Genomic DNA, 27,983 nt, shown 5'->3' on the forward strand with positions numbered 1-27,983 from the left:
CTTTCGTTAAATCTTTTGTTTTTTTGTTAACATCGACAACAATGCTGGCTCTCGGTACTAAATATACTTTCATCATCACAACCGGTACTGATAGAACCGTTATATGGTACATTTTCTCGTAATAATATTGTTATTATGCGGTTTGCGTCTAGAAGTCCCTTCTCAGCGCTTGTTTTAGGATTTTTTTTCGAAAATTTGAGAAAATACAGTGTAAAAATGAGTGTGGTAGTACCAAACATCGACTTAAAGACTAGCAGGGGAAGTTTGCCTATGCCCATCTTGGGGTACGGTACATGGCAGGTGAGAACTAACACTTTTTTAATTCAAAAAAGATTTAAATGTCTTAAAAATAAAAATTTTAAACTTTTAACACCTATTTTTTTATATTACCATGTAAGAATCAATATTATAACTATAATAATTATTATATAGTGTGTAATTGGCTGTCGCAGTTTAAATTTTAGTTAAAATATATCACTTTTTATTTTATCCTGTATATTAAATTAAAGTAAACAGAAAAATGAATAATTAACTACGGCACTGTGTAGTCAGTTAGTGTAGCTACTCGTTAGCGAATTTTTTGAAAAATCTCTTAAGGGGATTAAAAATTAAAAGATATGATGTCACAAAAAGTACCACAAATTATCGAGATGAAACTGAGAAATATATAGTTGTAATACCATACTATCGAAAAAAAAACGGCGTCAAAGATGGCTGGGAAATGACATCATTTTTGTGAGGTCAAGTCCTAGACTTCATTACTTGGCTCGTACTCTTCTCAATTTTCTCAAGAGGTTGATATTCATTTTTATACTAGTTGAAGCCTGGAGCCTGGCGCATCCGCCACGACATCAGGAAAAAAAATACTTTTTATTTTATTTTTTTAATTAAATAAAAAACGACAGTAGCCAATTAGCTATCATTTAGTAAAAAAGCAACTTTCTAGAGCAAGTCGTTACTTCAGTAGAGACGACACAGATAAACATTAGCATTTTATATATTATGTAGATTGAGAAAAAATGTTTTTTAAATGGCGTGTAGTTTAAAATTCGAGAAAAAATAATTTGCAGCATTCTTTGACGGTGTTTTTTTTCGATTATACGGTATTTATAATCTATATATTGACAGTAAAATCAATTAAGGATTTTCTAATTATTGTCAGGTTAAAAAATAAATTTAACATACTTTTTTTGTTTATGCTTGCTATTATTTAATATAAAAACATTGCAAAAAGTAGTTTTCTACAATTTCCTGGCTATTGAAAACTTAGTTGTTGTTTAATACCAACCTCAAGGTTATTATGCATTCTATAGACATGATATTAACCATAATAATTAAGTGTATTATTCATTTAAAATATTGAATTACTTAATACACTGTTCGACATAAGAAACTATGAGAAATACACTGTTTACACAAACTTAATGAAATCTTAACATTCTGACAAAATATCCTTCTATATATCATATACCAATTTTAGAATAAATAACATTGATGAGTCTTTTTTTCTGAAGAGATTTCATATGTCCTTTTGGCCTTTTTTTATTCTTTCCTTTTAAAGTTATACTTATGTTTTTTCATCAGGCTACAGACCAAGAACTTGAAGCGGCTGTAGAATCAGCCCTACAAGCTGGATACAGGCATATCGATACAGCCCACGTATACGAAAATGAAAAAGTTATAGGAACTGTTTTGAAACGCTGGATAAATTCGGGAAAACTCAAAAGTAAGTACCAGAAAAAAAAAAAAAATACCGTGTGTCTCACTAAAGGCCTACAAAAAGTTGTGAGATCTCATGTAAAATCAAGTTCATGTCATGTTTGACCACGCAGTTCATTCTAAATTTTTGGAAAAGGGAAAAAACTCGTGAGGACTTAGATCGGGACTGTAAGGAGGATGGTCCAACCACTTGAATCCGCAGCGCGAAATTTAAATTAAAATTTAATACTAAATATTTAATGAAGTTTATTTGTTGCAATAATAAAAATAATACTACCTTATACAGAGTGTCTAAAAATTTATTTTAAATAATTATTAGCTTCAAACGGCAATAACTTCTTTAATTTAAATGGAATGCCCTGTATATTTTAGGAGAATCAGATGCACAATTAAATTGTCTATCAAATTGTATTATACCATTTTTTACCTATCCCTTCAAGTTTTCGTATAAAATGCATTTTCTTATAATTTAGACCTCATTTATCAATATATCAATGGAATATTGACATTTTAGATTGTTTTTAAAGCAACAAATGTACAAAATGTACAGACTAGTAATATTATCGTTTTTAGCAAAACGATAATATTACTAGCCCATTTGTATGCAAAAAGAAAACTATTTAAATCTTTATAAAAGAGTATACCATTAATTAAATATAACACCATTATTTGCGCCCATATACTAATTAATTACATACTTAATTGTGTTCGTTATTAAATTATTATAAATAAATGTGGATTTGAGTCAGAAATCAATATAATAATAAGTTATCAAATTAAAGTCTCTGTAGTTATAAATAAGCATTTATTAAAAAATGAAATATCATTTTTAAGGTGTTACTTTTTATCACACTGTCTAATGCCCATACAAAATTCAGTTTTTTAGTATTTGGAGCAATTATTATTAATCAAAGCAAACAGTCAGTTAATGTTGTTTGAATACTGGAATCATATTAACTGATCCTCTTTAACAAATATTTAAACAGTTTTTTTTTATTTTTTAATGAAATAAACGAATTATATCGACAATATTAATATTTGTACTCTTTAAAAATTTGTACATCTTTAAAAATAATCTAAAATGTCAATAGTCCATGGGTATATTGATAAATAAGTTCTAAATTACAAGAAAATGCATTTTCTACGGAAACTTAAAGAGATAGGTAAAAAATGGTATAATATAATTTGATAGACAATTAAATTGTGCATGTGATTCTCGTAAAATATACAGGGTGTTCCATTTAAATTAAACAAGTTATTGCCGTTTGAAGCTAATAATTATTTAAAATAATTTTTTAGACACTCTGTATAAGGTAGTATTATTTTTATTATTGCAACACAATAACTGATCAGTAAATAAACTTCAGTAAATATTTAGTATTAAAAACTTTGATACCCTTGGAGAAATAAAGCCTTAAAATTTTTACTGCAATTTCACAAAATTGAAAATATTTCAAAAACGGTAAGGTTTAAGTATAATAAACCTTAATCAAATTTACCTTTATTTTAATCGTAGAAACTAAAAATGTAATAATATACAGGGTGTTCCATTTAAAAAAATACAACTTTGATATTTTTTACTTATTTGGGACACTCTGTATCTTGTAAAATTATTTTTAAATTGTACCTCTAATAGTCCTTCATCGAACCCAAAACTTACAATTTGTAAAAATCTCATCGTATAGCTACAACACTCCGTGTCGTATGTGGTGAACAACCCTGTATGTATCTAGTTCAATCAGCAGTAACATTTCTTTGATCTTTCAGAGGAATTGTTGCTACATGAGATCTCATTTCTTTTTGTAGACCATCCTCTTTTTTTTTCTCGGGTAGTATATCATTTAACCAGATAATAGGTACTTATATTTTTTAATCTACTGTTCAAATGTAAATCACACTCTTTAACAATAATATGTTTAATCTTTCAGGAGATGAACTATTTTTGGTTACTAAGCTTCCACCAGGTGGTATGCGTCCAGAAGGTGTAAAGAAATATATCAAGAGATCTCTGGATTTGCTTCAAGTGGACTACGTTGATTTATACCTTGTTCACACACCGTTTGCCTTTAATGATGTTGAAGGAGAGCTTCACCCTTTCAAACCAGATGGAAGCATTGACTTGGACGTCAATACTGATCATATTGCTATTTGGAAGGTACTATAGTATTTTTTTGAAAGATTATTAACTTTTCTTAATTATGGGTCGATTGGAACCAAACTCGGCACGTGGATCGAGCACCCGAATAGTGTCCTCAAACGGACAGACGGTCATTTTAATATAAATTTTATGAGAGCGAATCAAATTGTTTTTTAATTTTTAATTTATTACATTTTCAACATTTCAAACTACACTTTTTCAAACATATCCTTCAAATCCTTCAATAATTGAATAGCTGTTAGTAAGAAGTTCACTTCAAATATACGCAAATAGTGCATACACATTTTTTTTTATCTAAAACTGGTTGCTGTCGTTTATTTTCAGGCAATGGAAGAACAAGTGGACAAAGGACTGACCAAAGCCATAGGAGTATCTAATTTTAACCTATCTCAAATTCAAAGAATTTTGAACAATTCTAGAATCAAACCATGCTCTCTACAAGTAGAACTGCATGCTTACAATCAGCAGAAAGAGTTGGTAGATTTTTGCAAGAAGAACAGTATGGTAGTTACAGCTTACTCACCATTGGGTAACCCTGGACTCAGCAATTTCTTAACTAAGTTTGGAAAAACGTAAGTATTTTTTTGTATACCATTTTTTTTTCTTCCTCTGTATTAAGGGGGCATCCTTTGCTACCCCCCTTTCCTGCATCCTGATCGAAATGTTTAAAACAACTGTTTTTCTACAGAGTGGAGCTCCCTAACATCATGAAGAACCCCACCGTCAACGAACTGGCTAAGAAATACGGCAAAACGCCCGCACAGATACTTTTGAAACACACGGTACAGAGAGGCGTGTGCGTCATACCGAAATCGACCAATCCCGAAAGGCTCAGGCAGAACATAGATATATTTGGGTTTGAATTGGACAAAGCAGATATGGAAGCCATGGATGGTTTGGACCAAGGAGTCCGTTTGTTGGACTTCACTCTATTCAAAGGGTAAGACAAAACATTTTTTCTGAAAATTAATTTATATTTTCTGTTATTTTAGAATAAAGGACCACCCAGAGTATCCATTTCCGGAATTGAAATAAAAAGAACATACATTTTCACGACTGACAGAGAGAAGCTTGCCTATTTAGAAAAACCTACACTTGTTCTACACTTCCGAATTTTCTACACCTCACATTATTTTTACCTACTTAATAATTTGTAACACTTAAAATAATGAATATACATATAAATGAATTATGGAAAGCTTGAGGTTATTGTTTCATATATTAATTTTTTTAATGACATATAATATTATCAATTATAATGATATTTGCGTGAAAAAATGCTTTTAAATCAATATCGAAATTGTCAAAATACCCTTGCTGAATGATAAAATAAAAAAAAACAATTTTAACAATCGAATACTAAATTTTATTATTCTTGAAAACATACAAAAAACAACAACAACAACAATATTTCAACATCATTATAGACTAGATAATAAACATATTCACTGTAGGTTGGAACCTTTATAGGAGTTACAACAGAAAATTATACATTTTAAACCAAAATACATTATTTATCAATCTAAAGGCATATTTTAAAAAATATTAACACTACAAGTAAACAATTTCTAGTTATAATATCAATAAAATGCCATTTAGGTATACTAGATGTTTATTAAATAAGTCCAAAAATGTTTTAACTGGTAATAATAATATTTCGACCCTAGAAGCACGCTTATGTATTTTTTCAGGTAAAATAAATGCTAAAAATTTTGTGTGTTTTTCTTTAAATGTTTTTGTAGATTTTTGAAACATTTTAAAGCTGCATGTTCATGTGAAATTTTCTCAGAATATTTCCTTGAGCTTGCACTAAAAGGCTTAATTCTTCAGACCAAATAATTTTTGATCAACATTTATATTGACACTTTTTGGGTATTTAAAAAAACTTTTTAGTGTCACAGGTTCATCGTACAAAAATTCCTTGGCTGTGTATCAAAGCTTGTCCATGTGGCAACACAGCACGTCGAATAAGTTGAGAAACACGGAGTCATATTGACATCAAAATCAAATTTCTCATGTCAAAAAACTTCCAGACACCAATTTTTATCCAAATATTGACATTGCTTGGAAATTATTTGGAAAAAATCGAAATAAAAATGAAAATTCTACACCCTGTATCTCCGAAACTAAGCATTTTAGGACATATATTTATATGAACTTTTTTACTTATTTTTATCTGCAGAATATGCTCCGGAATACAGTTCGGACCACTCTGTATTTTAGAAACAGTAAATAGAAAAAAGTATTCTTTTGCCCAGATCTACAACTATTGAAAATACATACTTGAATTTATTTAATACACATTTTGTATAAACTAATACTTGTATTTAAAACAAAAAACTTCTTTTTAGACTTTTGAATCAAATTTTAATAACATTTTTAAAAGCAGTTTGTAATATTTTTATAATTTTTTTTCTTAACCGTTGATTTATACTCAATGGTTAATAAAACTTGCATTTAGAGTGGTAAAAAAGTGTATATTCACGTTAAAACATACAATTTCCTAGAAAAAAAAAGGAAAAATGTCAAAAAATGTTTTTTTTTTATATAAAACCTGTCCGAATCAAGATCACAGTCATACTAAACTCTATTCTCCCCTTCCTCCCCGTCCATATCACCCTCCCTTCCCCTATCACCACCACCCTGTTCACTAATCACCCCCATTTCCACCACTACACACCCCTCGTTCTTCTGGTTTTTCATCGCCAGACTCACCTCGCTGTACGAAGGAGGTAAATCACCGAAAATATCCTCGTAGAGTGGAGGTCCATGGTCTAGGGACGTTGGTGACAGTCCCTTGGAGGTGGTATCACTGCCCAGAATGCTGGGAGTGCTTCCGGTTACTTGCTGGTGATGCCTGATGATGTTGGCGCTCAGTTCCAGAAGGTCCAAGCCTGAATGGTCCACTTGGAGGTGGTTGAAAACGTTTCTGTCGACTACGAGCATTCTGCCGTGTGGGAGGAGGATCACTGTGGGAGTGGATGTGTCTCTGGCCGATGTGCTAGCTGTATAAAAAGAAAAAAAAAGGATTAGAGATGATCATCTCATTTGTTTCAAGGTTTATAAAAAAATCTTCATTAAAAAAGTTATAGGGAAGGTTAAGATACACATTTTAAAATTATTATAGAATATACAGGGTGCTTTAAAAAAGTGTGGCGAATATACTTTTTTATATATTATACTCCCCAGCACAAAATTCCACCATTCTGAACATTTGGCTAAGTTCGATGTTTCATAACTTTTTATTTGGCATTATTTTTTATCATGTTAATTGTTAATGGCTTATATTCTTCGGTTAGGTGGGTTTATACCGGGATAAATCAAAACGTTGATTTTAGCAACAAATTCAAAACACCCTGTGGAAAAAATGAGACGGGCATTTTGGATAAAAAACATTTTCCTGTAATCTTAGATGTATTCCTAATATTTTATTTTTTGAATTATTCCATTATCTCTATTCTTTTATGAGCTACACATTTTTAAGTAAATATTGATTTCAGAGATGCTTTTATTGACAAAAAGAATAATTTTAATAGTGTGTATGTCCACCTCTCGCAGCAATAACAGCTCGAGGTCTTCGTCATATGAATAAGGGTAGTTATTCTTTCTTGATCTACAGATTAATCTTGCTAAAGATCAAGGAACCCCTTTACAAAAGACAAAAGCTAAGGCTAGCATTAACGGAGGAATCTTCGATAATGCTAGCCATAGTTCTTGTAAAGTTTGTGGTGGAATAGGACGACGACGAACAGCTCTTTTAAGTTCATCGATTCAAAAGTTCGATTGGATTGAGGTCGGGACTACAAGGAGGCCTTTCCAATCTTCGTAGTACAACCTCATCCAAGTACTCGTTAACTGCTCGTACTCCTAACTCGTTACCCCTCGCAACGTGGGGGCCTGGCATTATCATGCATCAGTATAAACTGATTTCCAATAAAAGGAGCAAATGGAACAACTTCTTGGAGGACATACTCAATATAACGGTGAGTATTTAGAGCTCAATTTTCAAGAAATTCAAGATTATAAAAATATCAGTACTTTATTTAAAAATGTGTAGCTCATAGAAGAATATAGATAATAGGATAATTCAAAAAATGAAACACTATAATGAAATCGCAACCGAAGTTTAAAAGTAACAGTGAAAAGACAAAAATCACGGTTAATTGTGAAAAGAATCAGCTCATAAGAACAGCCTAACCTTAACGCGAAAATTATCATACACTGTAAAAGTTTTTCTTTTACTTATATTTAAGAGATACCAGGGCGTTTAATGTTTGTTAGATGTCTTCTAGTTCTAGTACATACCTACCAAACAAACCTAAAGGGATATTATTTATTAATATCAACAAACAAACAAAATAAGAAAAAATGTTTAAAATAATAAAAGGTTAAACTAATATTAAGGGTAGATTTGAATCAATAGCTATATAGCGGTTTGTTAATAAATGCAAAACATCCAAATAATCGAAAAACACACACAGAAAACCTTCACGACATCAGTTTTTTTACCTTTTTACCTGCTCTGATTTCGGCTGTATCGTTCTGACATCTGTCAAATCGGTTTGAGAGTAATACCCCCTCGTATAAACTGAAAGAAATCAATATACAATTTTTTTTACTTCACTATTAAAAAATATTAATAAAACAAAATTTATAAAATTTTATGATCCTTTAAACCAATTTTTGTAATTTCAGTCAAATAACTATCTAGTCATCATGTTTATTTTTTGTCAGTGATGACATGTATTGATAATTTCCATTCCAAATATCTTGAGAATGGTTGCTAGTAGCGATTTTTACCTAGAGACCTTTTTTACGTAAAAAACGATAAAAATGTTTATTTTTTTACTCAGTAATTTAATTATTACTCTTCAAAACAGTTAAAAAACATGTAGGTGGCGCCCCCTACGAATAGGAGTCATATTGACATCGAAGTCAAATTTCTCATGTCAAAAAACTCACAGACACCAATTTTCATCCAAATATCGATTTTAGTTCAGAAATTATTTGGAAAAAAAATAGAAATAAAACTGAAACTTCTACATCCTCTGTATCTCTCAATCGCAGCATTTTTTTTACATACTTTTATGTGCAGAATATGCTGCCGAAGTCAAAATACAATACGGACCACCTTGTATATTAAATTTCTGTTCTGTTTTTTCAGAACCTGATAAGAAATGAAACCAATCGTTGTTAACTTTATAACAAACCATTGTAGGTAAATCTATTTAATAGATTCAGCGTCTATATCGTAAATTTAACATTTATTGGTTTCCTCTGACCGATATATACATAAAAATCAATCGCAATTGACGTTTATCTACGGTTTTAACTGAAATTTCGGTTCATAAAACGGAAAGATTAAGATTTTTTGGTCCGAGTCCAAAAAAACGGAAGAAAAATCTATTGTTCGGTTACAGAACAAGATAAATTAGACTATTATTTGCCATCCAGTGATTTTATCTATTAATCTTTTTGATTTTTTCTGTCAATTAGGTTTTAAAAATGTCCAATAATAGCGTATTTTCACAGTGGTTTCGTGCGAATAATCAGAATAATTCTATTTTATATAGGACTGTGTCAATATAGAATTTTATTTATCAAAGTCAATGGTTAAAGGCTTTATCAAAAAGTGTTTGAAAGTGATACATCTATAGATCATACCAAATGAACTTTTAGTCACGTTCTTAAGCTTGACCGGTACAGCTTTTACATATTATTTTCTTTTGATCAAAATATTTTATTAAAGAAAGATAAATTAATTATCTATACTAATATATCCTTAACTGACTGACTCACTGATTCATCACGATCCTGCTCAAACCACTCAACGTAAGAAGCTCAATTTTGGCATACAGGTTGATTCTAGGGTGTAGAGGTTCGATAAGAAGGGATTTTTCGAAATTCCAGTTCCAAGAGGGTGAAATCACCCCTCAAATATTACAATATGTATTTCAAAAACGGTCAAGTTTCCGAAAAAGCGCTTAAACACGTATATTTTATTTTGTTTTTTTACATATTTTAAGATTTTTTAAAAATGTATACAGGGTGTTTCGAAAAATCTGGTCATTGATTAATCACGATCCTGCTTAAAGCGCTTGACGTAAAAAGCTGATTTTTGGAAAACAGATTGACTTTAGGGTGTAGAGGTTCGATAAGAAGGATTTTTCGAAACTCGAATTCTAAAGGGGTGAAACTTTCCCTCAAATATTAAAATATTTTTATTTAAAAACCGGTGAGTTTTTCGGAAAAACTCTTAAACACGTATATCTTATTTTGTTGTTTTACATATTTTAAGATTTTTTATAAACTTATACAGGGTGTTTCATAAAATATGACCATTGAGTAATCACGATTCTGCTTAAACTGATTGACGTTTAAAACTGATTTTTGGCAAACGGATTGACTGTGGGGTGTAGAGGTTCGATAAGGAGGGGTTTCGTGAATCTCAAATTCCAAGAGGGCGAAAACGCCCCTCAAATATTACAATATTTTTTATTTAAAAAACGGTTAGTCTTTCGGGAAAACGCTTGGACAAGCATAATTTATTTGTTTTTTTGCATATTTTGAAATTTTTTTAAAAAATCATACAGGGTGTTCCAAAAAGTTAGGTAATTTCTTAACCACGATTCTGCTTAAACTGCTTGACGTATAAAGCTTATTTTTGGCAAACGGATTTTTCGAAAATCAAATTCTAACGAGATGAAACTACCCCTCAAATATTACCAAATTATATAATAATATCGCCATATTGTTTTTTCTCATGCTGACATAAATGTGAGAACATTTTATCCAGTTTGTATGTTAATGGAAATTCTTACTTTGCTTTCTCATCACCATTACAAATGATTAATTCGACGCGAACGAAGTCGCTGGTACCAAAGCTGGTACACGATAGTAGAGGTATAAAAGCTGACAGCATATACACAGTAACGCAGATAGCAAAAAACAGCAAAAGAAACAGCCAACAATAATAGTAAAGTAGACAGCAAAATCAGTCAGTCTGCTGTCTGTTCAAAGTAACACAAAATATTCTTCTAGATATACTACTTCTTCTAGATAAACAAAACCAATTTTAGAATAAATAATAAATAACATAAAATAAGCCCAGAAAAGCCCTAGAATTGAAACATTAAACCGAAAAACTCTCAAAAATGGAAGTTTATGATGTCGACTCTATCTCTAACGTATGAATAGAGAGATACCATTATACTCCTTCCTGACTCTTTTTATTCAAAGCTAACAATACTATTCAATAGGACATGAAGCTGTTGATTTTTGTTAGGCATTCAAAAGAACTGACTGTCTGAGATTTCAGAGACACTTATTATGTGCATTTCATGGTATAAAAATAGGAAAATAACATTTAAGATGAGTAATGGGGTAGTATTGTTAAATTTGATGTAGTGAATGCGTTATTTCGGCGAAACAATGGGACTTTTAATGTACACAGCCGAAAATAGACACAGCAATTCGAAAAATGTCGATAACACTTGCCAAACGGTAGACAGCATTTTTTTTCGTGCTGTGAGTAGCGTATTTTCGACATACAAAACATGTTCATAACATAATGCACACTTCAAAACTTATTTATCACCTGGATCTGGATTCTGGATGCACATCTTACATAAACCGTTTCTTGGAATTCGTAGATTTATTGTATAAAAAAATTAAAAAAATATATACATAAAAATCAATCGCAATTGACGTTTATCTACGGTTTTAACTGAAATTTCGGTTCATAAAACGGAAAGATTAAGATTTTTTGGTCCGAGTCCAAAAAAACGGAAGAAAAATCTATTGTTCGGTTACAGAACAAGATAAATTAGACTATTATTTGCCATCCAGTGATTTTATCTATTAATCTTTTGATTTTTTCTGTCAATTAGGTTTTAAAATGTCCAATAATAGCGTATTTTCACAGTGGTTTCGTGCGAATAATCAGAATAATTCTATTTTATATAGGACTGTGTCAATATAGAATTTTATTTATCAAAGTCAATGGTTAAAGGCTTTATCAAAAGTGTTTGAAAGTGATACATCTATAGATCATACCAAATGAACTTTTAGTCACGTTCTTAAGCTTGACCGGTACAGCTTTTACATATTATTTTCTTTTGATCAAAATATTTTATTAAAGAAAGATAAATTAATTATCTATACTAATATATCCTTAACTGACTGACTCACTGATTCATCACGATCCTGCTCAAACCACTCAACGTAAGAAGCTCAATTTTGGCATACAGGTTGATTCTAGGGTGTAGAGGTTCGATAAGAAGGGATTTTTCGAAATTCCAGTTCCAAGAGGGTGAAATCACCCCTCAAATATTACAATATGTATTTCAAAAACGGTCAAGTTTCCGAAAAAGCGCTTAAACACGTATATTTTATTTTGTTTTTTACATATTTCAAGATTTTTTAAAAATGTATACAGGGTGTTTCGAAAAATCTGGTCATTGATTAATCACGATCCTGCTTAAAGCGCTTGACGTAAAAAGCTGATTTTTGGAAAACAGATTGACTTTAGGGTGTAGAGGTTCGATAAGAAGGGATTTTTCGAAACTGGAATTCTAAAGGGGTGAAACTTTCCCTCAAATATTAAAATATGTTTTATTTAAAAACCGGTGAGTTTTTCGGAAAAACTCTTAAACACGTATATCTTATTTTGTTGTTTTACATATTTTAAGATTTTTTATAAACTTATACAGGGTGTTTCATAAAATATGACCATTGAGTAATCACGATTCTGCTTAAACTGATTGACGTTTAAAACTGATTTTTGGCAAACGGATTGACTGTGGGGTGTAGAGATTCGATAAGGAGGGGTTTCGCGAATCTCAAATTCCAAGAGGGTGAAAACGCCCCTCAAATATTACAATATTTGTTATTTAAAAAACGGTTAGTCTTTCGGGAAAACGCTTGGACAAGCATAATTTATTTGTTTTTTTGCATATTTTGAAATTTTTTAAAAAAATCATACAGGGTGTTCCAAAAAGTTAGGCAATTTCTTAACCACGATTCTGCTTAAACTGCTTGACGTATAAAGCTTATTTTTGGCAAACGGATTTTTCGAAAATCAAATTCTAACGAGATGAAACTACCCCTCAAATATTACCAAATTATATAATAATATCGCCATATTGTTTTTTCTCATGCTGACATAAATGTGAGAACATTTTATCCAATTTGTATGTTAATGGAAATTCTTACTTTGCTTTATCATCACCATTACAAATGATTAATTCGACGCGAACGAAGTCGCTGGTACCAAAACTGGTACACGCTAGTAGAGGTATAAAAGCTGACAGCATATACACAGTAACGCAGATAGCAAAAAACAGCAAAAGAAACAGCCAACAATAATAGTAAAGTAGACAGCAAAATCAGTCAGTCTGCTGTCTGTTCAAAGTAACACAAAATATTCTTCTAGATATACTACTTCTTCTAGATAAACAAAACCAATTTTAGAATAAATAATAAATAACATAAAATAAGCTCATAAAAGCCCTAGAATTGAAACATTAAACCGAAAAACTCTCAAAAATGGAAGTTTATGATGTCGACTCTATCTCTAACGTATGAATAGAGAGATACCATTATACTCCTTCCTGACTCTTTTTATTCAAAGCTAACAATACTATTCAATAGGACATGAAGCTGTTGATTTTTGTTAGGCATTCAAAAGAACTGACTGTCTGAGATTTCAGAGACACTTATTATGTGCATTTCATGGTATAAAAATAGGAAAATAACATTTAAGATGAGTAATGGGGTAGTATTGTTAAATTTGATGTAGTGAATGCGTTATTTCGGCGAAACAATGGGACTTTTGATGTACACAGCCGAAAATAGACACAGCAATTCGAAAAATGTCGATAACACTTGCCAAACGGTAGACAGCATTTTTTTCGTGCTATGAGTAGCGTATTTTCGACATACAAAACATGTTCATAACATAATGCACACTTCAAAACTTATTTATCACCTGGATCTGGATTCTGGATGCACATCTTACATAAACCGTTTCTTGGAATTCGTAGATTTATTGTATAAAAAAATAAAAATATATTTATAAAACATTTTTCTTAAAATAAAAATAGGGAATATTCAATAATTTCTTAGTTTAGCTTTAAGTTGTGTAAATAAATAAATATCATGAGTTAAGTAGTAATTAAAACAATAATTGAATGTCATTTACTTTATAACTTTAGGAAACTGCAGGTCGCACAACGCTCAATGGAACGAAATATGCTGGGAATAACCAAGAAAGACCGTAAAAGAATAGAGTGGATACGACAAAAGACTCAGATACTAGATGTCAGCCGGGAAATCTTATTCGGTTGGATCATGTTCAGGAAGTGCACCCTTATCAAGGTGGAACAGTTATGGTCTGGGGAGTCCAGTTAGGCCGAAAAACCGATCTAGTTTTTCTTGAAAGGTTTCTAACAGGAATCGCATATCGTGATTTAATTCTTGAGCCTGTCGTGTTACCATATGCCAATGATTTTGGGAGAAACTTCATTCTTATGCATGACAATGCACGGCTTCATACAGCCAGAGTGGGAAGTGAGTTTATCAATGCTCATCAATTAAACATCTTATCCTGGCCGGCACAATCTCCTGACCTCAACCCTATCGGGCATGTATGGGACGCGGTCCAAAGAAGAATTTTGAGAATGGGTATGCCTTGTGAAACTCGTAGGGGTCTGGTTCGGGCCATGAATGCAGCGTGGTAGGCTGTACCTCAAGAAGAGATCGACAACCTGATCAGGAGCATGGAGAGACGATGTAGGGCTGTAATGAACAGTCGAGGAGGCTATACCCTTTATTAAGTAAAAATGGTTTTATCTTTTTTTTAATTCACAGTTTAGAATAAAAAAAAAATTGTATATTTTTTTGAGTTCAATAAAAATCAAGGTAAATTTGAAAAATTCGGTAAATTTCGCATTTTTATTTCCAATACGTCCTGTAAACTATTTGTTTTTTTTTAAATTTATTATATCAGAAATGCAAATAATAAAATTACTGACGATGGCTGGATAAAGTTGTAATATCCCTAGACTTTTCCGGTGTGTGTATGTGAGGGAAGCTACACCATAATTAGAAATGGTTGAATAAGCTGAAAGTCATGATGATGATGATCATAATAGTCTTTCACCTTTGAGAGCAGTACTGCATACATTACAAATGACATTAGAACTGACAAATCCTGTTTAATGAAAGAGAAAAATTCAGCACTTTATTAGTTACTAGACACTTTCGTTTTGGTATTAATAAATTAAGTCTATACTCATTTTACTCTAATGCCTATTTATCATATTATTACTCTGAGTTAATAATAACTGCGATATTGCTCCATGTAGTTTAAATATAAACCGTCGTAATCGGAGTGCTTTGACCCAAGAACATTCGTATCTACTTTATATTTGTGTGTTTTCAAGCAAAAATACATAACCTCTGGCCAATACGAGATACAAAGTATGAGATGCAATTTATAAAAATATTGCTTAACGTGTAAAAGTGTCTATAATTTTCTACAAATTTCTTTATTGAAGACGATGCCAGTACTAGAAGCTAATCTATACTAATCTATACTAATATATAAAATCCTTAAGTGACTGACATACTGATTAATCGCGATCCTGCTCAAACCACTCAATGTAAGAAGCTCAATTTTGGCATACAGGTAGATTATAAGGTGTAGAGGTTCGATAAGAAGAGATTTTTCGAAATTCCAGTTCCAAGAGGGTGAAACCACCCCTCAAATATTACAATATTTTTTATTTAAAAAACGGTCAAGTTTCCGAAAAAACGCTTAAACACGTATATTTTATTTTGTTGTTTTACATATTTTAAGATTTTTAAAAATTTATACAGGGTGTTTCATAAAATATGACCATTGAGTAATCACGATTCTGCTTATACTACTTGACGTCTAAAGCTGATTTGATTGAAAACGGATTGACTGTGGAGTGTAGAGGTTCGATAAGGAGGGGTTTCCCGAATCTCAAATTCCAAGAGGGTGTGAACTCCCCTCAAATTTTACAATATTTGTTATTTAAAAAACGGTTAGTCTTTCGGGAAAACGCTTGGACACGCATAATTTTTTTTATTTACATATTTTGAAATTTTTTAAAAAATCATACGGGGTGTTCCAAAAAGTTGGGTAATTGATTAACCACGATTCTGCTTGACGTAAAAAGCTTATTTTTGGCAAACGGATTTTTCGAAAGTCAAATTCCAACGAGATGAAACTACCCCTCAAATATTACCAAGTTATATAATAATATCGCCACCATGCTGACATAAATGTGAGAAAATTTTATCCAGTTTGTATGTTAATGGAAATTCTTGCTTTGCTTTATCATCACCATTACAAATGATTAATTCGACGCGAACGAAGGCGCGGGTACACGCTAGTTTATTCATATAAGACTTCGAATTTCTACAATTTGTCAATAGTTTTTTCAGCTATTACCTATAAAAATGAGATTTTAAATAAAAATGCAAGACCCCAAGAGTCTTGCATGCTTGGTCTTAGTTTTGCGTAAGTTTTGCACTGGTCGATTTTGGTCTTGATTTTGCTATCTGTGCAACAGCAAGACCAATAATCAAGACCAGTCTGGTTCATCACTACAGTGTTTTTCAAATTCAAATTCAAATTTCTTTATTAGACCCCTTTATTAATCTTTATTAAGTTTTACAGAATAATATTAATATTAATAAATGTGTGTCTAAAGGGATCGCACCGCGATTAAAAAACCGATACAATGGCACAAAGTGCCAGAGTGGTGCGACCCCAAATACAAAATAGAAATAAATTAAATTATAGAAATAAACAAAATTAAAAAAATTAAAATTATATAAAAAAAGTGAAAATATAATTTTATTAGGGATGAGCGGAGATAAGCAGAGAGGCATAATGAAACAGTGTAAAAACCGGAACAGCAACCAATGACGGGCATATTAGAAAAACAAGATCTCACAAATCAGTCGAAGAAATTATAATATTTACGAATTTAGTAAATGATTTTTAATTTGTTTTTTATAATCTGTAAAGGATTGAAATTTAAAGTTATTAGAAATATTATTCCACAAATGTGGCGCCATGAAACTGAAAGATTTTTGGAAGTTAGCTGTTCGGTGTTGAGGAATTTTAAAATAATGCACTCGTCTAGTCGAATGATCATGGTCAACGTAGTGAAACAATGAGAACAAATAGGGAGGCTGCTATGTAGTTAAAATTCGCTAAATGAATGTCATTAAATGAAATTGTCGTCTGTTAGTCATGGATAAAATAGATAAATTTTTAAGATGTGGCGTAATATGATCTCTAAAAGAAATGTTAAAAGAAAACCGTAGACACGAGTTTTGAAGTACCTATTTGGATTTTTCTAGAGAATCTAGCGTTTATGGATGTACCATAAACAACATCGCCATAATCAAATAAAGATAAAATAATTGTGTCACATAATTGATACTTAGTCTTTGATGGTATATATTTCTTAAGAGACGAAAAATTCTTCAACCCTATATCAGCAGCCTTTAATTTAGTAGTTATATGTGCCTGAAAAGAAAGCTTCGCATCGAAATAGACTCCAAGATTTTTAGTCTCTGTAACAATGGGTATCGCAACATTATCTATATGGATATTCATGTTACCAGCCGTAATGTAATTTGTAATTTTGTTTATATCACTACCAAATACTATAACACAAGATTTACCGGCATTTAATTTCAAATTATGATCCAGAGCATATTTATTAATTTTATTAAGATCGTCGTTAAAATTTAACTGAAATTGTGCCAAATTATTAGTATCTATTTTGCAATAAATTTAAGAATCATCTGCATATTGCTGCAATTTAGAAAACTGTAATTCCTTATCCATATCAGCTACATATAACGAAAATAAAAATGGCCCCAGAATAGATCCCTGAGGAACCCCAGAAATCATAGGAATATAACTAGATTTTTGTTTTAAACTTCCCCGTTTCATGACAACATAACGTGATCTATCTTTTAAAAGGTTTTTTATCAATTCTAAAGAGCCGTCTGAAAATCCAAAATACTGTAATTTTGCTAGGAGCAATGAATGGTCTAGAGTATCAAATGCTTTACTAAAGTCTGGTAAGCTAAGACACGTCATATTTTTATTTTCTTGATTTGTTCTAATATCATTAACCAGCTTCAGTAAACAAGTGATAGTGCTGTAGTTCTTACGAAAACCAGATTGGCATTCTGGTATTAGTTTATTTGAATCTACAAATGAAACAATTTGATTATGTAGATGTTTTTCTATAATTTTAGAAATTGCTGGCAATATACTCACGGGTCTTAGATCGTTGTTATTTAAAGGTTTGGAAATTTTACAGAGAGGTGTTATAATAGCTCTTTTCCATATTTCGGGATAGACATTGTCTAAAATAGAAGTACTAATTATATTTATTACCGCTTTACCACAGTAAGGCATGAACAGCTTTAGTGTTTTAATTGATAAAATAAATCATCTTCACCGACAGCATTAGACCGAATAGAATTTAATATTTGATGTAACGATACCTCATCTATTAGTTTGAAATTTAGAACATTATTCCCTATTTTTTCATGCTTATTTTGTCTATAAAAATCTATTTTTTTTATTTGATGTACTATTAATGCAATTCTGACACTTCGAAAAAAAAATATTAAGCTTATCTACATCCGCTAAGTTTTCAGGAACTTCCGGACTTGATTTAAATGTTTTTAAATCATCGAGACTCACCATTATCACTACTAGGATCATCATAAGGACACGATCTGAAGATATATCTTTTACAGAGACTTCTGATGCCAGGTGCGGAGAAACAACAGAACAAAATAATGATTGTCAGTACTGCTATCATCACAATTAGTGTGGCTATTCCTTGGTTGGGATTTTGAAGTGGTGTGCTCTTGTTTGCAGACGGATTTGATGTTTGGACTTCTGAAATTAAAAGAAAATAGTTTAAAATGATTAAAAAACCAGATTAGTTTGAAAGATTTAAGTAAAAGTACACTTTTAAGGGTTTATCGTGTGTTATAGCTCCTGGACTTAAAACCATGTCTGCAAGAATAGCTGCCAACAAATAATAATAATACAACTTGCCAACAGTGACAGAGATATTTAGCTATAGATAAACACATACATGCAATAAAATTGTTACTAGTCATACAGACTGTATTGAGATAAATCAAAAAACAAACTATCGGATGATAAAGATGTTTTTAAATTGCTGACTTTAGTACACCATTCTGGGATGCTTCAAACTTTCACTAAAACAGCAACATTTTGTGTTTCCCTCGTATCATCATAATCATTATTTTCAGCTTATTCAACCATTTCTAATTATGGTGTAGCCTCCCTCACATATTTAGATACTCTCTTTGTAGTTGTAGGCCCATTGTTGTCTATTTTTGGCTATGTGGGCCCAAGTAATCCCTGCTAATTTCGTAATATCATGGTCCCATCTTAGATTTGGTCTTCTTCTAGGTCTCTTAGTTCCTCGTGGGTACCATGGTGTAATTTTTGTGGTCCATCTATTATCAATTTTTCTTGCTAGATGTCCTGCCCATTTCCACTTCAGAGATTTGATTCTGTGGATGACATCTATTACCTGGGTCTTTTGTCGTATCCACATTATTATTTTACGGTCTTTTTTGGTTATTCTCAGCATATTTCGTTCCATTGAGCGTTCTGCGACCTGCAGTTTCCTAATAATGTCCATTTTAAATGTCCAGGTTTTGCATGCATTCTTCTTTAGATAAAGTAGCATTCTAGATTTGAATATGATTGAGTTTCTTCCATAAGTACTCCATGCTAACTTAATTCTTCTGTTGATTTTTGTTAGTAGATATCCCGAGCTGTGTATTAGTTGTTCCAAATATACAGGGTGGTCCGAATTGTATTCCGAAAACTTCAGCAGCATATTCTGCAGATAAAAATAGGTAAAAAAGTTCGTATAAATGTAGGTCCTAAAATGCTTAGTTTCGGAGATACAGGGTGTAGAAATTTCATTTTTATTTCGATTTTTTCCAAATAATTTCTGAAGTAACGTCAATATTTAGATGAAAATTGGTATCTGGGGGTTTTTTGACATGAGAAATTTGATTTTGATGTCAATATGACTCCTACTAGTAGAGGGCGCCACCTACATGTGTTTTAACTGTTTTGAAGCGTAATAACTTTTTGTCGGTACCTGTATAAAACTACCGAGGGGAAAAATATATATCTCTGTAATTTTTTACGTAAAAAATATCTCTTTGTAAAAATCGCTACGAGCAACCGTTCTCAAGATATTTAGAATGGAAATAGTCAATACATGCCATTATTGACGAAAAATAAACACGTTGAGTAGATAGTTTTATTTCACTGAAATAATAAATTTGGGAAATTTTTATTTTTTTAAATTAATCATATTTTTTGTGTAAAAAAATGATGATAAAACAGTTTTTATTGAACTTTAGGTACAAAAACATTTCAAATTTATGATCTCAGTCTAATAACTATTTAGTCAACATGTGTAATTTATGTCAATGATGACAGGTATTGATAATTTCGATTCCAAATATCTCGAAAACCATTACTCGAAGCTATTTGTACCAAGAGACCTTTTTTACGTAAAAAGCGTCGTAAATGTATATTTTTTTACTCAGTAGTTTTATACAGGTACGGACGAAAAGTTATTACTCTTCAAACCAGTTAAAAATTAAAAAAGGTGGCGCCCTCTACTAGTAGGAGTCATATTGACATCAAAATCAAATTTCTCATGTCAAAAAACTCCCAGACACCAATTTTAATCCAAATATTGACGTTACTGCAGAAATTATTTGGAAAAAATCGAAATAAAAATGAAACTTCTACATCTTGTATCTCCGAAACTAAGCATTTTTGGACATACATATATACGAATATTTTTACTTATTTTGATCTGCAGAATATGCTGCCGAAGTTTCCGGAATACAATTCGGACCACCCTGTATATATTCTTCTACTATTTCCATCAGTGTTGTGTTATTTATTAGATTTTCCCTCGTATAATAGACACAATATAGTATTTTTTATATTTAGTTTAAAAAAGACTAAAAAGTCAAATACTTCAGTTATAACTAGAACAAAATATTATACTTTAAAGTACATGAACATTTTTAGATATAGAAAAGCTAAGGAGAAAACAATTTCCTAAAATTTATTAGATTACTTATGAATCACTCCGTATATATCCGTAGGTATATACATATGTGCATATTGCAGCCATTTAATTTATCATAATTACATTAGTATTATGACAAATTAAATGTTATTGCTTTGAGAGAAAATGTGTTAAATCTAAACTGGCAAGAGGTGTAACTTGAACTTTTGGCACGACGCCACAAGGCACTGTGATTGGCGACTGATGTGCCAGTGTTGATTATTTTTCCGACAGAATTGACCCAGTTTAACGTAGTTTGTCATATTGTAGTAGAAAATTTCATTTGGAGTTGAAGAAAAATGATAAAAGAATGCATTTTAGTTCGTAAATGAAATTATAAAAAAAATAAATTGGTATGAGAAAATAATTTGTAAAAAATTAATACAACCAGAAAATATATAAATGAAAAGAAGTATCTATTAATTTTAAACATACACAAGGTGTTTTTTTAAATAAGGGCAAGTATTAGATAAACTTAAGTAATCTTAACCATCTAAGATTCGCTGATGGCATGGTCCTAATTGCCAATAGTCCTGAAGAACTACAAACACAAATTAACGAACTAAATACAGCCAGCAATAAAGTAGGTCTCAAAATGAATTTAGCACAAATTAAAGTAATGTACCGGGTGTCCCACTAAGGATAGCTCTCGGCTGTATCTCGGAAAGTATTAGCCGTAGAGGCTGCGGAAAAAAATATTTATAACTAAAGAGTCTATGAGAAATTGCTGGAAATTATTTTCAAGTTTGTAGAACGACCGCTAGGGGGGCGCAACTGCAACAAAAAATAAGAAAATGGAGTTTTTACACAATTTTGCCTAGATAAGGTGTACTATAAGTAATAGCTTCATAATCTCCAGTAAATTTTGAATATTTTTTGTTAGAGCCATTTTCCCCTATCCACTAAAATAAAGTGGTGGGGGAAGGTTAGATCTGTTTTTATTTAAATATTAATAACTCTGGACTGGACGATCGGAATCTAACAAGCGAGGGCTCGTTTAAAAGAGCGTTTCTTACTCTATATTGTACCATATAAACAATAATACTAAACTTTTGAACGTAGACGCTAGGGGGCGTTGTCTTACAATTTAACAAACATCGCGCGTTTTTTCGTCCGCTGCTCTCATTCATTCTACATTCTACGATATGATGAATAAGTAGTTTTAAGGTCGAGTCTGTGTGTAGATTAAGATTAAAATTAAATTTTGTTGTTAATCGTTACCATATTCTTCAAAAGCAAAACTCTTCAACAAAAACAAAGCTATTGAGATGTATCAAAAATCAAACTAAGGAGAAAAGATATACTTTGACGATAAAATGGTTTATAAATTCCTTACTTTGTTAAATGATTCCACAGGATGTTTCAAACTTCCGCCTAAATCTCAACATTTTGATTCAGTATACCGGGTGCGTCTCAAAAGTGGATCATCCCTATAACTTTTTTATTTTTTTCAAATAAAAAAATGAGATTTGGTATGTTAGTATATGACATAAATTAGGATTGATTGACGTATTCAATTGTTTTTGGTCACTTCCTGTTTCACCGGAAATTACTATAACTTTTGAATTTTAAATGGCATCCTCGATATTTTTTTACTTTATTCAATAGAAAAAAATATGCCCTCAAAAACAAATTGTATTTTAAATTTCAATGTAGAGTGCCATGACTTTGTTAAAACATTAATTTTTAATCAAGGATCCTTGGAAAAATAGATTTTATTGTCTAATGTTTTTAGTGTCTTGTCCTCTCCGGTTAAAATATGCCCAAATTGTATTTTTAATCATATCCCAATTTTTTCAAATGGAACGAGGGTGGCTCATAAGCACATTTGGAAAAAGAATTTTTTTACGAATAATTTGATACCACACACTTGGTATTTCGAGTGAAATTGTCGTTATGAATCGCATGTTACAATTTCAAATAAACCATATGCGAAATTGTTAAAAGTTGACATATGATATGTCATTCTATTCGGAGTGTTTTATTTTCTAACAAATAAAGCAAAAAAATACCGAGGGTGTCATTTAAGAATCAAAAGTTGTAGTCATTTCCGGTGAAACCGGAAGTGACAGGAAACAATTAAATATGTCAATCAATCTTAATTTATGTCAACTAACATACCAAATGTCGTTATTGTATCTGAAAAAATAAAAAAATTATAAGGGTGAGCCACTTTTGAGACGCACCCGGTATAATAGACAGCATTTTTAATTGAAAAAGGTGTTTATAAAATTTAAAAAAAATATGTTGAATATGTCACGATTTTTTTAAGCACCGTATATGGTCAAAAATAATTTTAAATTTTGAACCTTAACTTCTCGAAATCAATTTCCTATTGAACATTTTTTTATGATTTTCAAAACACGAAATAAAATGAAGTTGACTCACCCTGTACAAAAAAATAAAACAGAAAATAAACACCATGTAGTTATTAAAATTGAACTGATTAATATATATTTTAAAAATATGTATCCAGTGAAACGTATAATAGATTTATAAACTGATTGTTGACAGAAATATGACAGTACTGTATATTAATAATTCTCAGTAGACATAAATATTTTTTTTTCGTATTAATAGAAGAAAAAAAAACTAATAAATTTTGGTTATTTTCCAATTTTCGAGCTTTATTAGTTTATTTTATTTAGTTAAAATAGGCTGTTAACTAATGAGCATGTGTTAAAATATGAAATTATAAGTCGGAATCGAAAAATTGAAAGAAATATGGTCAAGGATCGTGTGAAAATATACTCTAGAGTTGTAAAAATAGAACAACTTGCTGTTAAAACGATTTAGGTAATTTATAATGTATAATGTAGTTTATGTGCATATTTTTATATTTACAAATATTTATCTAATATGATTCTTTTTTATATTTTTAGACATATTGGCTTACTACACGACTACTATAAAATTAAAAATCTAAATGCAACTAGGCTGTTATTATAATTTTATTTCGTAGTGAGTGAAAATCAACAAAAACAAATTTCATTTTAAACAGAAAATATTGAAAACAATTTTAATTAATTCTCACAACTAATAGTCTGTATTGCCTCCTCGAGCCTCAATGCAAGCTGTGAGACGACGTGGCATGCTCTCAATTAAGTTGTCCAGAAGATGTTGAGGAATGGCTTCCCATGTTTCGCGCGTAGCAATTTTCAATTCATTTAAGGTGATCATTCCTTTTTGGCAATATGGCGTTTTAGCATGTCCCAAGCATGCTCGATCACATTCATATCTGGAGACATCGGTAGCCGCCACAGTTTTCTTATACCCCCTTCTTCACAAAATTCGCAAACCGCTAAAGTGCGACGGGGAGGAGCATTATCGTCCATGCAAACAGATTCATCCTCCACTGCCCCTCGAAATGGACGCACAATAGGCTCTAAAACGTCTCTAAGATATGAGGCACCTGTCATTGTGCCATCAGTAAAAACAAGAGGAGTTCGAGCTCCGTGCATTATACCTGCCCATACCATAATGCTTCCCCCTTGAAACGGGACACGGGGTTGAGCTACATTCAAGCGTGCTCGTCTTCCAGATGCTCTCCAGACGTTCGTCGCGAGTCTGACACTAGGCCTATTCTTGTTTCATCACTAAGCATGACGAAATTCCAATTAGGTCCATTTGCTCTCATCTCCTCTGCCCATTGTAGGCGCGTAATTTGGTGCTGTAAATTAAGCTTCGGAACACGTAGAGACCTCCTTAAATGTAATTCTCTGTCATGGAGTCTTCTTGCTATGGTCTTTCTTGAGACATTTACTCCTTCAAGGCGAGCTAACTCATTTTTAATAGCAGTACTAGAAAGCAGGGGATTGCGTCGAAAATTACCCCTTGATTTAATTTCCTAAATAGAAAATGCCATTGAGAATTACTGGGGCCTGATAATTGATAATTAAATAAATATCTGCTTCTATTTATACTGTTTATAGTTTGCGTATACGTATGATTTGCATACTCAACCTACAAATTGCTTCATAACTACTGAACACAAATTGGTCTTGTTTGCCAGTTGAATAAAAAATTACTTATTGAGATTTGGAGGCCCCCTAAAGGACGGGGCACGGGGCGGACCGCCCCTTCCGCCCCCCTTAGTCCGCCAGTGATTATTTATTTTGTTTTGAATATGATTATTGAATTAGGACTATGTCAACAGCGAATCTTAGATGGTTAAGATATTCTCCATTTTCAATCTTTTGTTGGTTGACCAGTCTAGTTGACGGAAGATTTCTTCTACTGTTGCTGTAAACAGCTTTGGGGGATATCGCGTCTACCTGTCGTACTTCTTTCCAAGTTATTTTTGAGATTTTTTTTATATATTTTTTTTTATTTTTTTTTTCACGGTTCTATCGGTTGTACCATGAGGCTCCATGTTCATTACTCTGCGGACTATGTTCACCGTACCCAAAATAGCTGCTTTAATACATTGACTTATGATATTTTCTGGTAGCTTCAGCTCCTTTAAGTTCTTCACAAAATCAATGTGAACCAGACCATTGCTTGAAATGACGAGTGGTATTACTCGGATTGCTTTTAGATGATAGGACTGCCTCTTTTAGATGATATTATTGCTCTCTTGCTTTACCTTCTTTTTAATAATCTTATTCATAATTTCAACCATATACTTATATAAATTCATTCTTTTTTCTAAGCTCTCAAACATATTATTATCGAGACGCAAAACGCGCGTTATTCCTACAAACAAACATCGAAATCCTCAATTTTTCGAAATGTTTATTTTGAAAACTAAACAAAATTGCGTGAAATGGTTTTATTAACCGGTCATTCGTAGTAAAACTGAACGTTAAATCCGTCGAAGTTGTTTTCATATCAAACAAATCTCTATAATTACCATGTTTCTTTTGGTTTGAGCTGAGAAAACATATCAGGCAATAAATTATGTTATTTCAATTTTTTAACGCCACTCACAAAAATTATACGGTTTAACTCAGAGCCATAAAAAATGTTATATCTAACAGTTGGTCTTCCTGTCAGTTCCACTGAAGCAGTAATGGAGGTCAGTTCTAATTTTTGAAAAGATGAATCCGCCGCAGAGGTATAGTCATTTTTTGATAATAACGTTGATTGAAAGAATTAGTAAGATACGCAACCTAATGGACGAATTCGTTACAAGGCTGATTTCATTTCCCTTTACGTCTCAAATGCTATACGGTGAAGCCACCAATCGTTCTGCGGCCAACGCATAAAACACTTATTTTCTCTAATTCGGCCAGGATGCCAGCAAAGATATATTGAAGACGGTGTGGAACTGAAACCGACAGTGTTGCCATATTAAAATGTGTAATATTCAATTTTCCATATAGTGAATATAATTAAGAACAAAGGAAGTGCGTCAGACTGGGGACCTATTACCGAGGAATTTCACTACTGGCTATTGGAGGAAAAATTCTTGCAAAAATTTTGTCAAACCGCCTGCACCCATAGAAAAAATCCTCCCAGAATCGCAAACGGATTTTCGCACCAACCGCGATACCGTCGATTCCATATTCTCCATCCGCCAACTATAGAAAAAAGTAAAAGAGCAACAGTCTAAACTTTATGTTGCATTCATCGATCTAACAAAAGCCTTCGACTCCGTGAACAGAGATGCACTTTGGGCAATTATGAAAAAGTTCGGAGTAGCCAACCAATTTCTTACAGTGTGTAAAAGCCTCCATAACAACAACAAATCAAGAGTGTCATTATCATGGATCACTGAGCGATCCCTTCTTAACAAACACAGGCGTTAGGCACGGATGTGTCTTAGCGCCTCTCCTATTCAATATATTTATGGCAGCGCCTTTGGCAGCGCTCCTATTATAGTGGACAGCAAACTGCAGGAGAGAAGTTTGGGCATTAGACACAGATACGACGCAACGGCGCCGGCGCGGCGCGACGGTCTGTTCAACATAAAAAGACTCAGGGCAAAAACACGTACAAAATTGATCACAGAACTTCAATACGCTGATGACTGTGCTCAAAGTTGTTGTAATTTGCAATTGTTGTAACGTGCAAATACGTTACAACAATTGCAAGAAATGTTGAACACATATACATGGGCATACGAGGCTTTGGAACTTATGCTGAACATCGATAAAACTAAAATCATGTGTACTCCCCCGGAAGATCACAACAAGGCTATAAAAATCGGAGAAGAACTATTGGAATATGTAGCGGAATTCAATTACCTCGGTAGTTTGATTTCGGAAAAGGCCAATATTGACTCTGAAATTCAGCACAGGATTAGCAGCGCCTCAAGAGCATTCTGGAAATTAAAAGACAGGGTTTTCTACAATCAAGACTTGAGCAGAAAAACGAAACTTGCAGTGTACCGAGCAATTATAGTCCCCACCATGTTATATGGGAGCGAAACCTGGGTGCCGCACCGACGTCATCAGTGTAGTTGATTATATTAGTTAAATTGCACAAGGGACGTTAAATTTAGCTCAAAACACGATCAAAGCTCAGGAAACTGCTTAAAACATATTTTTAATGCATTTACATTGATTCTTTTTTTGATCTGGCTGCTTTTTGAGTCAATTTGAGGTTTGCGGAGGACGCTAAGGTAAACATTATGTTAATGTGTGTGTAATTACGTTTAAGACGCGAATTCGTTTGGATTTATTGTCTTCCAACGAAAATAAACAATGTTTTAACGCATACAGTGTTGTTTATCTCCTGATTATCGACGAAGCAGCAACGGCTGGGGAAGATGACTGATTTCGAAGGCCCGGGAATTAGCAAAAATAGATGTTTATATCGAAAAACAGCTAGTTTAGGCTTAATACTGTTGTTTTAAGGCACTGTAATGAGTTTTGTACACGAATCAAAGTGCAAAGTCCATCAAAAATTGATTTAGATAAAATTGTTTTCCAAATAGAGCATGAAAAATG

General features: G+C 32.0%; 2 protein-coding genes across 2 annotated transcripts in view; one reads left to right on the plus strand and one right to left on the minus strand.

Annotated features, from left to right (window-relative positions):
- Positions 1 to 85: 85 nt before the first annotated feature.
- On the plus strand, positions 86 to 5,590 carry LOC115884844 (1,5-anhydro-D-fructose reductase-like). The gene is made up of 6 exons (XM_030903549.1): positions 86 to 300; positions 1,585 to 1,726; positions 3,648 to 3,874; positions 4,202 to 4,449; positions 4,566 to 4,817; positions 4,870 to 5,590. Exons 1-6 carry the CDS (start codon positions 136 to 138, stop codon positions 4,910 to 4,912), a joined length of 1,077 nt encoding a protein of 358 aa, XP_030759409.1. The 5' UTR covers positions 86 to 135; the 3' UTR covers positions 4,913 to 5,590.
- The window catches only part of LOC115884845, a 30,997-nt gene continuing 8,238 nt past the window's right edge, over positions 5,225 to 27,983 (minus strand). Inside the window, exons 2-3 of the mRNA XM_030903550.1 lie at positions 18,645 to 18,845; positions 5,225 to 6,882 (exon numbers count right to left, since the gene is read on the minus strand). Of these exons, the coding sequence (XP_030759410.1) occupies positions 6,458 to 6,882; positions 18,645 to 18,845 (626 nt within the window). The 3' untranslated portion in view covers positions 5,225 to 6,457. The remainder of the gene's footprint in view (positions 6,883 to 18,644; positions 18,846 to 27,983) is intronic.

This window comes from Sitophilus oryzae, unplaced genomic scaffold (assembly GCF_002938485.1).
Source record: "Sitophilus oryzae breed Bouriz unplaced genomic scaffold, Soryzae_2.0 scaffold_358_pilon_pilon, whole genome shotgun sequence".
Lineage (NCBI taxonomy): Eukaryota > Metazoa > Arthropoda > Insecta > Coleoptera > Curculionidae > Sitophilus > Sitophilus oryzae.

Excerpts from the sequence above, each read along its gene's own strand:
- LOC115884844 (XM_030903549.1), top strand. The coding sequence starts at position 136 with ATGCGGTTTGCGTCTAGAAGTCCCTTCTCAGCGCTTGTTTTAGGATTT. Across the intron at positions 301-1,584 it reads TGGGGTACGGTACATGGCAG|GCTACAGACCAAGAACTTGA; the intron begins GTGAGAACTAAC and ends TTTTTTCATCAG. Across the intron at positions 1,727-3,647 it reads AAATTCGGGAAAACTCAAAA|GAGATGAACTATTTTTGGTT; the intron begins GTAAGTACCAGA and ends TTAATCTTTCAG.